This window comes from Mus caroli, chromosome 1 (genome assembly GCF_900094665.2).
Source record: "Mus caroli chromosome 1, CAROLI_EIJ_v1.1, whole genome shotgun sequence".
NCBI classification, from domain to species: domain Eukaryota; kingdom Metazoa; phylum Chordata; class Mammalia; order Rodentia; family Muridae; genus Mus; species Mus caroli.
This window is the reverse complement of record NC_034570.1, coordinates 25771690-25786088: the sequence shown is the minus strand read 5'-3', so window position 1 is coordinate 25786088 and position 14399 is coordinate 25771690. Positions and strand designations below refer to the sequence as shown.

Below are 14399 nucleotides of genomic sequence, written 5' to 3'. Positions count from 1 at the left end.
AGGACCTCTCTGACTCTGTAGACCAGACTGCTCTCAAAACTCATGGCAATCCTCTTGCCTCTGCCTCCCAAGTGTGGAGATTAAAGACACCTCTGCACATTGAGATTTACAGTACCTTAGAAAATGAGATTTTAATTAAAATGACTGAGTTTTCGAGTGTAGGCACTGCTGCCCCACAGTGTACCTGTCAGAGCATAATTTGGGAATCTGTCCCTGCTACTTCCAGACTCTAGGCTAGTGGGCCTGTGAGCTCTTAGTTTATGTTCCGAATTCCATCCCTCATCTCTGTAGAGATGCTGGGGTGTAGGTATATGTCACCAAATCGCCTTCATGTTAGTTTAGTGGTTCTTTTCTTTCACTTAGTCTTTTCAACTTTTTATACTTCTTTTAAAGTATACCTACTTGCATATCTTTTAAAAGGCCATTATAAATGTGTTTTACAGTAAAATGGACTGGAAATCAAGTATATGCTATTTTGATATCTAGATAAGGATAGTATTTATTTTCTTAAAAAGAAAGGTTTTTCACTGTAAATTTGTATTTTGAGGTTTTCATACATAGTGATAATGATGGTATAGTGTGTACACAGGTGCCTTCTGTTGGGACTCACCATTGTTAATATTTGGTTCTGTTTGCTTTACTCATGTATGAAGTTTTCGAGTTCACCCACTGCAGCTGTACGATATCTTACAGGAAGGACTCAGGAACAATTCTGTACCTAAATGGTGACATAATATTAATGTAGTTATCTATTCAGGTTCAAGTTTACTACTTGTGCCCAAGTTATATTTTTCATCTTGTTTATTTAAATCAGGTACATGTATAACATTTCTGAAATCACTCTTTTATTGATAACTTTTTTTCCTTTTTCTTTTTTGAGGCAGTTTCAATATTGTAGACTGGCCTGGAACTCCCTTTGTAGTTGAGGATGGCTGTGAACTTTTGATAATCCCTCTCCACCTTTCAAATTCTAGGATTGCAGATATGTGCCACCCCCACCCCCATTTTGGTTCCCCTTTATCCAGGGCTTTTTGCATGCTGAGCAAGAACTCTACAGACCGAGTTGCCTTATCCATCCTTAGCCTTCAGGTCAATGCTTTTTGAAAACAATAAGACTTATCCCAAGAATGGGCTACATTACAGCCATTTTGCACTGTTTGACGGAGGTGAGGTGATCTGGCTTGTCGTATTCCTTTACTTTCTTCAAAGTGAAAGTGAGGATTAAAAGCTTGAGTAGAGTTCAGGTTAAATATATTTACAAGAGTTCTTCATGGGTGAAACTTCAGTTAATGTATAATGTAAAGAAATCTTACTGTGTTTGATTGTGGAACTCTTTATGTTAAATTGGTTTACTAGGCTACAGTGATGAAAGAGAAATCTCTTCTTTAGGACTTCACTATATCTTGCATTGGTTACTATCATGCATGGTTACTCCCAATTTCAATATGAAAGATTTCCTGATATGCAGTGTCCCCAAAATAAATTCATAAAAAAGAGGTTAGTTTGAAAATTAAGTTGTTGATAGTGTTTGCTTAAAAATATTTTCTAGCATTAGGATCAATATTGATAATAAATTTGATGCAAACAACTGGGATTGGTGAATAGTGTTCACTACTCTCACAGTAGTGAAGATAACACACAATCTGAAAACCATAGCTTTGTTAGGATGGATACTCAGTTTCTCATCAGATTTCCCTTTAATGGGTTCTAAGCCTCCATAGGCAGTGCTTGCTGGCATCAGTTATAACCACTGACTAGTTTCTCGTTATTTTAATTCATGTGTATTTGCTGAATTAAATTACTAAATTAAAATTTCTTTATCACCTACAAGGTAGTGTGCAGTTCTTATAGATGGGACTGTTGAAAAGGACAAACAGCATTCAGTCAACAATTTCAGAATTGATGTTGGTGAAATAGTTATATCCAACATCGTGCCGTGGGCCTCCTATCCTTTTTGATTGTCACAAAGATTGTGGATCTAAAATATGTGCAGAATGTCTTAGCATGGACATAGGGTCCTGTGTTCCGTTTGAGTGCTTGTTTTATAGGGATACATCACCATACTTGGTTCTGATGGTCAGGGGTTTCCCTCTTTTATACACAGATTATCTCTCCTGGAGCCAGTTTGATATATGTTAATGGTTGTTAGCCATGTGCATTACTGTTGTAGAAGTAATGCTCTTTGATTATTTTAAAATGGGAGGCTTTTGTTTTTGCTTTGGCCTCAGCCACATTTTATTTTTTCTTTACTGTTTCATGCATGGTTACTCTCAATTTCAATATGAAAGATTTCCTAATATGCAGTGTCCCCAAAATAAACTCATAAAAAAGAGGTTAGTTTGAAAATTAAGATGTTGATAATGTTTGTTTAAAAATATTTTCTAGCATTAGGATCAATATTGATAATAAATTTGATGCAAACGATTGGGATTGGTGAATAGTGTTCACTACTCTCACAGAGATGCTCTTGTGACAATTGTGGAAATTATTTCCACATAAATTTTTAGTAAACTAAGAGTTCATTATGAAGTAGCATATTGAAAATTTTGCTTTTAAATGCTGATTTAGTTGTTTTTGAAAATACATTCTCCTCCCCCCCACCCCTCAACCCTGACACACGCACACACGGTGATAGTGATCCTGGCCATAGAACACAGATCCTTACACATGGCAAGCAAGTGCCCCACCACCAAGCTGTATCCACAGTGCCTTTGTAGCATTCTTTTGTTTTGTTTTGTTTTTTGTTTTTGTTTTCCGAGACAGGGTTTCTCTGTATAGTTCTGACTGTCCTGGAGCTCACTTTGTAGAACAGGCTGGCCTCGGACTCAGAAATCCGCCTGCCTCTGCCTCCCGAGTGCTGGGATTAAAGGTGTGCACCACCACCGCCCGGCTTGTATCATTCTTTATTAGCAATATAGTTAACTACTGTTTTACTAGGTAAGGCTTCTGGTCCTGGTCTTTCAATCAATTAGGTCCAAGATAAATGTACTTGGGTAAAAGAATCATGATTGAATGATACATTTCTCACATTTTTCATAGTTTAGAACATTATTTTTTATATTCCATTCATTTTTCTAGTTGAAAGGCTAGCAAACAGAATTTAATAGAAACATGTGGAATAAAAATTAGTTGTTGGCATGTAAAACTGTAGAATTGAGCATCTTAACTGAAATGAACCTGATAAAGGAGTAATATATGGTACTCAGAAAGTACTAAAGTTATCAGGATGTACTGACTTCCAAACATATGATGTAGATTGCACAAGATGTGAATAGTTGCTTCAAAACTAAATGTACTCAATAATTTACCTTTTCCTCATGAAGCTCTTGCCCATATCACTATATTTATTGCAGTGATCAGGATTTTGTTGTTTTTCACATTATAAAATGTTTCTTAGATGGTGCCAACTTTCATGCAGAGTTGATTGGTTTTCTGTCAAGGCTTCTTCCTGTCTTTAATCTTTCAATGGTAGTTTTAAAAAGAATTTAGTTTCTAGACATTCTAAAGAAATAGTATCTGTTTTTGAGGGAGCAGGCTTTTACTTACTTATTTCCTTACATGTCTGTACCTTCTACTCCGTGTTTCCTTTGTGATGGGCTACTCAACACTTGTATAATTTAATAGAGGTATTTAATTCTTTTTGATTAAGTGGATTGAATCTAGAAAAACATAAAGGTTCTAAGTTATTTTGAGGTAGGTGATTGTAATCTGTGGTGTTTTGTGCTCATTAGTCCTTAAAATTGAACAGCACATACTTCTGCTACTGTTCAGACATTGATATTGTATCAGAAGGCATAAGCAAACTTTTTACCCTCATGGAGTTTATATTCTATGTAGTTGTGTTGTGCATTCAACCACCGAAGCCCTTTCCTGAGGTGGTGTTCATGGCTCAAGCTTTACTTGGTGGGGAAGAAATGTCTTTTAAGAGTTGAAGACTTTCTTTGTCTCTGTTTTCTTGTGTTTATGTCGTAGTGTATGTTCAGTTTTCACCACTATGGCAAATATCTTAGGTAGACAGCTAACACAGGGAAAATGTTTATTTTGGGTAAGTTTTGTAGGTTTCAGTCCACAATGAGTTGGCCCCTTTGCTTTCAGGTCTGGAGAAGCAACACATGATGGTTAGAATGTGTGGTGTAGCAAAAAGGCTCAGTTCATGCCTGGGAAGGAATAGGGTGAAAAAGGGACCTTCACCTCTAAACACCTTTCAAGAACACACTGAGAATTCCACGAAGACATTCCACTAGGCTTCGCCTCTTCAAGTTCCTACTGCCTCACCTTAGCGCCTTCCTGGAGACCAGGCCTCTGACTCATGGACATTAGGAAACCATCTACGATCCAAGCTACAGCAGTTACAGAACTAACTGGGACCTGATTCATTGAAATGAGACACTCAATGAGTAAAAATTATTTATGCTTCAATGAGAGGGCTGAGTTTTTAAATTTAAAGTCTATTCCTATTTAATGGTAACATAATTCTTATTAAATAACATTTCAAGCATTAGCAATGTACTGCTTAGTTGCATAATTCTATGTAAGGGATTAACGTTTGCTTTGACTTAAAAGTGGTTGATACTGTACTGTTGGATTGTTTTTTAAATGCTGTATACATGTCAAGTGCTATATTGTTTAAAGTGCTGGAGGATGCAGTGGTTATCTGATACAAGTTTCTGCCCTCATGCAGCTTACAGAGATAACTGTAAGATGATTAATTAGAGCTGTTTCTAACATGGTGTAAAAGTCATGGTGTATTTGAGTATGTTCCATGAAGTCATGATGTATTTGAGTATGTTCCATGAAGAAGTACAGCATTGGTAGCTGTGGAATTGGGTCATTTTTCATGTAAGTATGAAGACCTGACTTGATCCAGTATTTTTGATCCTGTTTTTTTTTTTTTTTTTAAAGATTTATTTATTTCATGTGAGTACACTGTTGCTATTTTCAGAAACACCAGAAGAGGGCATCAGATCCCATTACAGATGGTTGTGAGCCACCATGTGGTTGCTGGGAATTAACTCAGGACCTCTGGAATAGCAGTCAGTGCTCTTAACCACTGAGCCATCTCTCCAGCCCTATCCTGTTATTTTTCTATTGCTGTGTTGAAACACTTTGACCTAGGCAGCTTATAGAAAGAAGAGTTTATTTGTGCTTATTGTTAAAGAGGGAAATGGCAGACATGGTAGTAGGAACAGAAGTTGAGATTTCACATTTTCAAACATAAGCACAAGACAGAGAACAAACTGAATATGGCCAGAGTCTTCCAATCCTCAAAGCTTGCCTCTGGTGACACACTTGAACAGCAAGGCCACACTTCCAAACAGCCCCAACATCTGAGAACCAAGTGTTGTAGCACATGAGTCTGTGGGAAGTGTCCTTGTTCAGACCATGACAGATCCACAGAGTTTGCATAAACAGCTAGGTTTGGGTGACGAGGTTGCCCAGTGGATAAAGATTCTTGCTATCAATGCTAACTGCCTGAGTTTGGCCCCTGGAACCCACTTGGTAGGAAAAGTGAATAGGTTACTGCAAATTGTCTTCCGATCTCCACATGTGGGCCATGTGATGCATATGGTCCCCATCCCCAACACACCCCATCCCCAACACACATATATGCATGTAGTAGCTTTTTGAAGATTTGAATACAGTGATGTGTGCTGATGTCCCAATTCAGGAGAGACAGAAATAAGAGTATTCTTAGGGCTTGCTGATCTGCCATTCTAGCAGAATTTATTGTTTTAACTAGGTTCACTTTCAGTGAGAGACACTGTCTCTGAACTAAGGTAGAAAAAGCATAAGGAAGATTTCTGCTGAAAATGTCCCCAGGCTTCCACACATAGGTACCCATATATGTACAAAGCACACATAGAAAAACTAGGAACAGCAGTAGCAGTATTTGGGAGGCATGTAGTGACCAGCTTTCTGAAGATCTTGGGCACAGAAAGTACATTATAAATAGAAGCATAGGAAAAAAGATGATTCGTCAGCTCTTTTTTGTTAAAGATATTTGACATAAGTCAAATATTTCAGTTATGCCTAGAGTTTTACATTTTTACAATCATAGCTTTCTGCTTTCATGAGTATAATAGGCAGGCTGTGCAAATGAATTAGGAAAGAAAAGAAAAACTTGAGTAATAAAAATAAAATTAAAATGAAGCCGGCCTTAAACAAGCACTGTCTGTACTCCTCCCCCAAAGGCTCCTGCTTACATCATCATTAGGCGTCCTAGAATCGACCTGTGACTACAGGTGCCTCTTGGGCAGAGTACAGATGGAAATGAAAAGCCGCAGCCTGTATCTTTGTGTTTTCCGTAGTGGCTGAGTAGGTTAATCAGTGCCCCTGGTGCCCTGCTGCCTTTCTTGTATTTTCCACTGTATTTCCCTGTATTTTCCACTGTGTTTGCTTTGCAGTTCCCACAGTGTGGAGAATGCCTGTTTTTCCCTTTTCCTTCCTATACTTGGAAAGTTGAAGTGTGACAGCACACTCTTTCTGTAACAGCCTCTACTATGGACTTTTGTTGTTAGCACACACTGTTTTGTATTTATTTTTTTCAGAATTTGTATTGCACTTTGTTGTTCCTCTACCAAACAGTTCTGAGTCTGGATCACCATAATCACTTCTTAAGGTCACAGCAGTAGCTGTCATGCTACCAGATCAAGGCCATTTATCTTCTCTTTCATCCACCAGTGACTTAGCTTAATTGACTTTTGCTGTTTTGAAATATTTTTCACTTGTATTCTGTCTGATTCATCTGTCTGACTCATCTCTTTTTTTTTCCAATTTGTTTATCTCAATTTCTTTTTATGTTTCAAGTACTCATTTTAAATACTGTCACAGAGTTCAGATTTTAGACAGTTATTCTATTTATACTCACTTTAAAGTCTGTTACTTGATTCACTAACCAAAAAAAAAACCAAAAAACAAAAAACAAAAACTATGATTTCAACTTTGAAGAATGTTCGTTTATGTGTGTGAGGGATGGTGCTTGTGTGTGGAGGCCTGAGGTCAGCCTCAGTGCTGTCTTCAATAGCTAGGAGTCTCAGATATGTACGACCCGTTGGTTCTATTGAGTTGTTGTGCATTATATACATTAAGTTAGCTTCTTAGGGGTGACTGTGATTTTTAAGTGCTAAAATTCCTAAATGTAGATCAGAATATAAGTAATGCTGCTAATAGACTTAGTTTTGTATTCCCTTTCAGTTTTGTCATGACAGTTAAAGACTCAGTGAGTCAAGTAAGACACATCCATTTACAGCAGTGTAGCAATACACCACAAGCAGACAGGTAGTAGGAAGGGAGGCACCGGCATCTCAAAAACTTCTGACTAAGGCCAGTGAGATGTGGCGGGTAAAGGTTCTCCCTGCCCAGCTGGAAGATCTCAGTATAAATCCCTTGGATTTACATGGGGGAAGGAGAGAACCCTGCAGGTTGTCTTCTGACTTGCACGTTTATGTACCATGTCATGTGCACACACACTTATAAAACTCATTAATTGGCCTGTGGATTCAAATGTCCCCAAGCCATTATTAATCAGCCTCTTGTGTGTGATTTACTCATCCAGATTGCTCTCCCCCCCCCCAATTGTGGTATAAGATATGTGTGTATTGTAGAAAATTGCTGTCAGAGAAAGTGTAAGAAAGAGTAAGAAACTACAGTAACAACTGTTCCTTATCTATCTTAACTGCTAAAGATAATTGGTGCTAACACTCCATGTGTTACATTCTGTTTTTAATGCATCTTTCCAATGCAAATGTATATAATTCATAATTTACTTTAAGTACTTAATGTAAACTTTTCGGAGTATGTAGAGTGACATCAATATTTGGTCATGATAGTATAGCCTCACTGGATTTGCCATCTGTCTCTACCTATATTGTATCTTAAGAGAGTCCTGATGAATTTTTCTGTGGTATTTTGTTGACCATGGACTCTTGATAGTAATGAATGCTTTGTAGGAAGATACTGGAAGACAGATGAGAAGGAACCACTTGCCTTTTATAGAGAAGAGTTGGTACACAGCTAATGTGTTCTCATGTGCATTCTGTCAGTCTTTCTCCTCTTTGAGTGGACATGAACATACAGTTCATTTATATTACTTCTTTTTTTTTTTTTTTTTTTGGTTTTTCGAGACAGGGTTTCTCTGTGTAGCCCTGGCTGTCCTGGCACTCACTTTGTAGACCAGGCTGGCCTCGAACTCAGAAATCCGCCTGCCTCTGCCTCCCGAGTGCTGGGATTAAAGGCGTGCGCCACCACGCCCGGCTTATATTACTTCTTGAACAAAGGTTAGAATGTTTTCTGGCCAGTACTGTTAATATTTATCTTGGGAAAAGGGTTTGAGCAGTTTGTAAATCTATTTGTTGCCCAATTGCTCCTCAAAAAGACCGTGTCATTTGGAAGTATATTTATTAAGAATTTTGTTCTCTTTGAATTTTAGGATAGACCACTATCTTGTTGAGCTCTTGTAAATGAAGTTCTTCTACTTGAATATAAAGATGAGGACTAGATAACTTCTTGAGGTTCCTTCTAACCCCTAGCTAGGGTGAAGATAGTAACTAACATTTGGTCGGGTGCTCGGAAGCTTACAGAGTGAGTTCATACATCATCCCACTAGATCCTTACAACAGCACTGTGAGATCGGGAGCAAGAGATGGAGGAGACTATCGGACCGGCTGAATGCCGTAGTCATACTCCTGCTCCATCCTCTCTATTAAATGAAGTCTTATTGGCTGGGAAGTCATTGAGTTGTATAACTATAATGCTGACTGCTTTCCTCACCCCTGGGGGAAGGAGAACAGCTTCCTTCCTTCCATCCCTTCCTTTCCTTCCTTTCCTTTCTTTTCTTCCTTATTTAGCCATCCGTAAATTACCTGCATCACCCCCATCCATGCAGCATAATGTCTCTAATTACCGTAGGTTTGGACATGAACCTAGATAATTAGGAGCTTTTTAAGGCATAGATCACTTTTGTACCACCTCCGTGGAACAGAGATAATTGAGTATTCCAGGTATAGTATTCCATGACATTCTCAAGGGGAACACAGATGGTAACAGAGCACTAGTTGAGGTCAGATCAACAAGGATTATTGCTAATTCTCTCTGACTAGTTACCTCACAAGGTAGACATTGGTCAAATGAAACAGATGTGGGTGCTTACTGGTAAAGTACCTCATATGTTAGCGGTAGGCTTAGATTTTTATGACTATACAATATTACATTAAAACACTTTGATTTTTTTCCATGTGCTGCTTTTAAACTAATAACACACCCCACATTTTTTAAAAATAATTTTTGTTTTTGTTTCTTTCTAGTTGTTGGTCTTGACGATATTATGGATGAAGGAGTTGTTAAAGAAAGTGGTAATGATACCATTGATGAAGAAGAATTGATTTTACCTAACAGGAGTTTGAGGGACAGAGTAGAAGACAATTCAGTAAGATCACCAAGAAAATCACCTCGTTTAATGGCACAAGGTAATCCTTCCCAAGAGGTTAAGCCAGAAAAACCAGATGCATAAAACATGAGTGTTAGGATGTACAATGCTAAACAGGTTACCTATCTCTCCACCCACCTATCTACCTGCCACTCAACTGATTGTTAGGGTCTTTATAGCCCAGACTGACTTCAGACAACATGTGAAACTCAGGCTGGCTTTGAACTTCTGTCATGTTACCTCCAGTTTCCAAGTACTAAGACTACAGGAGTATTCTAGTCACATCTGGCTTGAAAAACTGTTTTTCAAAGTATGTTTTGCGGTATAAGCATTTTTAAATTATTAATTTTTGAGATTCTAATGCTATTACATTGTTTCTTCCTGTTCCGCCATCCAAACTTCCATATCTCTCTCCTTGACCTCTTTAATTTCATGGCTTTTTTTATTTTTTTATTTTTTTATTTTTTTGAGACAGGGTTTCTCTGTTTAGACCAGGCTGGCCTTGAACTTAGAAATCCACCTACCTTTGCCTCCCAAGTGCTGGGATTACAGGCATGCGCCACCACTGCCAGGCCATGGCATGTTTATATTAATTTTTGTACATGTGTATGTGTTTCTAAATACACAGATCCAGCCTCTGAGTCTGTATAATGTTACTTCTTTGTGTTTTCAGGGCTGGACATTTGATGCTGGATAACCAGTTAGTATGCTCTTCCCTGAAGACGACTTTCTCTTTCTCAGCATTTCTCAGTTGTCTACAGTTCTTGTGTAGGGTTGAAGCTTCCTGGGTTTTCCCCTGTGTATATTAGCGTGTTTATTGTTGTCCTTGTTCAGTTTACGTTTAGGCAGTCATGATGATGAGACTTCATGGGTGTAGTTCTGACATTACTAGGATTTGCAATCTTAGAGCAAATTCCCTCATCCTTTGCCTCTTACAGTCTTTCCCCCCCTCTTCTGCAATGACTCCTGAGCCTTAAGTGTTCTTTTGTAGATGTGTCCATTGGAACCATGTTCTACAGCTGTGCATTTTGATTTGTGGTGTTCTGTAGTGGTCTCTGTCTTTTACAAAGAGAAGTTTTCTTGAGGGGTGAGGGCCGTACTTGCCTGTGGGATATAAGGACACATATTTAGAATGTAGCTAGAAGCTATGCTGGTGTTAGTAAAGTGGTGGTTGTGGGTTCTGCTGCAAGATTCATGACTTCACTGCCTGTTGGCTAGGTTCTCAGTACAGGCATACTTTCCTTCTTCTGGGTCCAGTTGGAGAGCTGTTGATTACTGGCAAGTTGTGTGTGGACTACTTATGCTCCTTTTGGGTTATTTTGCTATGTGGATCTCTAGTGTGGTCATAGCTAAGTAGTACTTTGGTTGTTCCTTCCCTCCTTTGGAAGCTTGAATGGCGCTTTCTGGTACCATGAAAGCTAGTCCTCAGGGAGGAGGCTTTCGAGTCAGATGCAGCTCTGGCTGGCATCTGGGCCCTCTGTCCAGAGTTTGTCTTCAGCAATAGGGAATCTGGTTGCAACCTAAGGTAACAATAAGCTGTACTGTTTTGGGAATCTCTTGGACAACATTAACAACTGAAGAGAGAGCTTCTCATGCCTGGGCTTGGGTTTTTTTGTTAGATTGTCTTTGGCTCTGGGAAGGAATATTATTAGTCCAGATAAGAAAATTTTATTTAAACTATATATGCATACAATTTTTTTCACAGATTCATAAAGATACACACACATTATGTTGGTTGTATCTCCGTCACTATTATTTTCCTTTAGTCCCTTCCACTCTTGCTGAAAATATTCCTTGTTCTCCCACCAAGTCTTTCTCCTACTTGAGTGTTTCTGTGTGTCCAAGCAACTTATCCTGCTTGCTTGCATGGCCGTGGGTAAGAATAACTTACTTTGGCAAAGACAAATAACCATAGGAACTGACCTGAGAGCATGACTTGTTCACTGAGTTAGGAAGTTGTTTACACTGATTTCTGATTTTTTTGGGGGGAGGGGTGGCATTGCTATATGCTGGATGGAAGTTTGTAGACTCACTATTTCTAAAACAATATTTTATGACATGGAAGTTTGGGATATTAAGGTTAGTTAGCATTCAGTTGATTCAGAGTCCAAGAATGATTGTTCACTTCTGGAAATGTTTTCCACACTTTATTCCTTTTCATTAGTTTGTCAACTCTTGCTTTCTGGAATTCAGGTCTGGTAAAAGATGCTGGCCTTTCGTTTTCTTTATTTTTCCTTATACTTTTCTATGTTATCTTTTTTACTTCATCTTTTGAAACTATTTCATTTTCCTCTGACCCTTCTCTGTCAAGTTTTGCATTTCTAATGTCCAAATGTTTCTTTTTTTTTTTTTTTAGAGAAGGACCCTAAAAATAGCAATGTATTTTATTTTTTATTAAAATGTATATAATAGCTTTTGTCTTTAAGTTACTAATATCTTTTATCTTTATTAAGATACTCAAAGTGTTTTTAAAAGGATTGATCTTTTCGTTTTGAAAGAAAAAAAATTACTATTTTAGTTTTTGTCTTTTCCCCTTTGTTTTATTTAGGAATTACAAAAAAAAAAAAAAAATCAAACAGTTGAGCAAACATCAAATGTACAGAAATTGTGTACATTACAGGGCTAGTCACTGGCTACTGCCGCAAGATACACAGCATTGGAAGATGTAGCTTTTTTGGGCCAGTGAGGAGCGGTTTGTAGCCTGAAAGGGCAGAGGTCACTTTGTTGTCACACTTAGTTCATGGGTAAAGCAGGTCCTGCTGTTGCAGTGTTACTGAGGGTAGGCTCACTAAGTCTGAAGTTGATACCCCTAGAGGAGCCAGGGCCTTAGGAAATGCAGGACAGAGAAGGTTTCCGGGAACGAATACTGTGGGGAAACTCAGCTGTATGGACTGAATGTATGAGCTGAGCATTACTTGGCTTTTGGGATATCTCTTGCCAGAGTTCCGGTTCTCTCTGCGGTCCATTAGCATATTTTGGTACCCCGCACAGGAAGTTGATAGAATATCTGTTGTCAGTATTATGTAAATTGTGTTTCACAGTTACCGTCGTTGTATTGCTGCTCTCAACTGTGGCATTCCTAGTCTAGGACCCCTTTTTATTCTTTAGGACTGAGGCTCTCAACCTTCCTAGTGCTGCAGCCATTAATGCAGCTCCTTATGTTGTGCAGACCCCCAAGGTTATTTTTGTTGCTACTTCATAACTGTAAGTTTGCTACTGTTATGTAAATATCTGTGTTTTCCAATGGTCTTAGACAACCTCTGTTAAAGAGTTGTTTATCCCCAAAGGGCTCACAACTGACAGGCTAAGAACCATTGCTTAAGGGGCTAAGCTTTAGGGGTTTAGGGCAGGGTGTTAAAACGGTGGATTTGATAACTTGCTGGCTTAGTGTTTGTCTCAAGTATACTACTTAATCGTTCCTTGCTTGAATCACAAAATGTGTCATTATTTCCTCTCGCTCTTCATTTTCTGTAAATTCCTACCTTTTCAGAAAAGATCCTTTATTGTACCTAAAGGAACAAGGGTTGTCCTTATCATACTTTCCTTAGTATATAATCTTAATTTAAAAAAAATCAGTTACTTGCCACATGTACATGAGACTTTAAGAAATAAATAAGATAAAAAATACAGAATAACTAACAAGGTTTTTTTTTTTTTTTGGCCTATAGGAAGGTATGCTTTAGATTAAGGCAGTTTATATTTAAAGAAGTAAAGGTGGGGTTATCCTTTGCTTAATAAATTTCTCCTTATTTGAAAATAATATTTCATCAGAATACCCTAGCTCAGCTGATTATTGTGCCACTTTGATTTTAGCAGCTACTTCAAAGCTAAAAATTTTTTATTGTTTTTCAGTGGTTTCATTTCAAACATAGAGTTCAGAGCTTAATAGTCCCCTGAATACAGAAAACTCTGGTAGTGATTTTAAAAATAACAGAGCCTGTGATAAACAGTTCATAAACTATTTTGTAATGCGTTCTTACTTACTTTCTCTTTATGTGTTGTGTGTGCACATTTGTGTGTGTGCATGTGTGGTGTGTGTGCACTCCAGGAGTGTCTTTTTCCATCACCTTCTACCTTAAGTTTTGAGTCAGTGGCTCTCACTGAACCCGGAGCTCCTTGACTCCACCAGGCTGGAAGTCAGTGAGCCCCTCTCTCCTGTCTCAGCCCTGCCACCTGCCCACACTGGTTTTGCAGACGTGTGCTGCCGTGCTCATCCTGTATGTGGGTGTTAGGGATCTAAACTCAGAACCTCGTGATGCAGAGCAGCACTGTAGGGACTGAGCCACCTCCCTAGCCCATAATTTTGTAAAGTTGTTGACTGTGTCACATGTTCAGAGATTGTGCGGCCTAGGGGAAGTAGAAAAAGTTCCAATGTCTGGGATGACTAGGTAGTTGATTTTTCAGTGGGACACTGAACAGTGAGAGTGCTGTTAGCTACACCAGGACCTGCTGCATCACCTGGATGAGAAGCACGCTCGCTCTTCAGTGGTCTCATCCTCCCTGAGAAGTGACAGGTTGGACATACTCAAAGTAGTAGTGTAGTGGGATTTTATTTTGAATGACTAACTTTAAAATAAATCATGTGAAGTTGATTTAGCAAGATAGTTATACCTTTATACTTGTATTTCGAATTTTAATAAACAAGTTCCTTTTGTATTTAGTGAAGTTTTAAAGTTTTCTTTATTTTCAGTTCTAAAAAGAACTGTGTGTGTTTCCTCTCTTGGGAAGATTTTTAGGCTCAGGACTGTTAGGAGTACTGGTAAAAGAAGGAATCGTCATGCTTTTCTTTTGTATTTTACTTACACTTTTTCTTGTTACTGATTCATTTGGCAGTCTGTGTGTGGCATTCTTGGAACAAACTTTAATTACTCGAATAGGAATAGTATAGGGACTGGAGATGTGTGTAGTAGCTCAGTTGTTCTAGAGTACAACCTGTAAGCCATGTGAGAAGTAGAGGAGAGAGGATCAATTTCAA

General features: G+C 38.4%; 1 protein-coding gene across 10 annotated transcripts in view; it reads left to right on the top strand.

Moving 5' to 3' along the window:
• The window catches only part of Phf3 (PHD finger protein 3), a 64883-nt gene that overhangs the window by 21509 nt on the left and 28975 nt on the right, over positions 1-14399 (top strand). For 5 of the 10 annotated variants that reach the window (XM_021158718.2, XM_029483348.1, XM_021158708.2 and 2 more), the window contains one exon: positions 9303-9464. The exons of 4 other annotated variants lie outside the window; for them this stretch is intronic. In XM_021158718.2, the coding sequence (XP_021014377.1) occupies positions 9303-9464 (162 nt within the window). Of the gene's footprint in view, positions 1-9302; positions 9465-14399 lie in introns of those variants that run through there. One more of the 10 variants, XM_029483362.1, reaches the window with a different exon arrangement.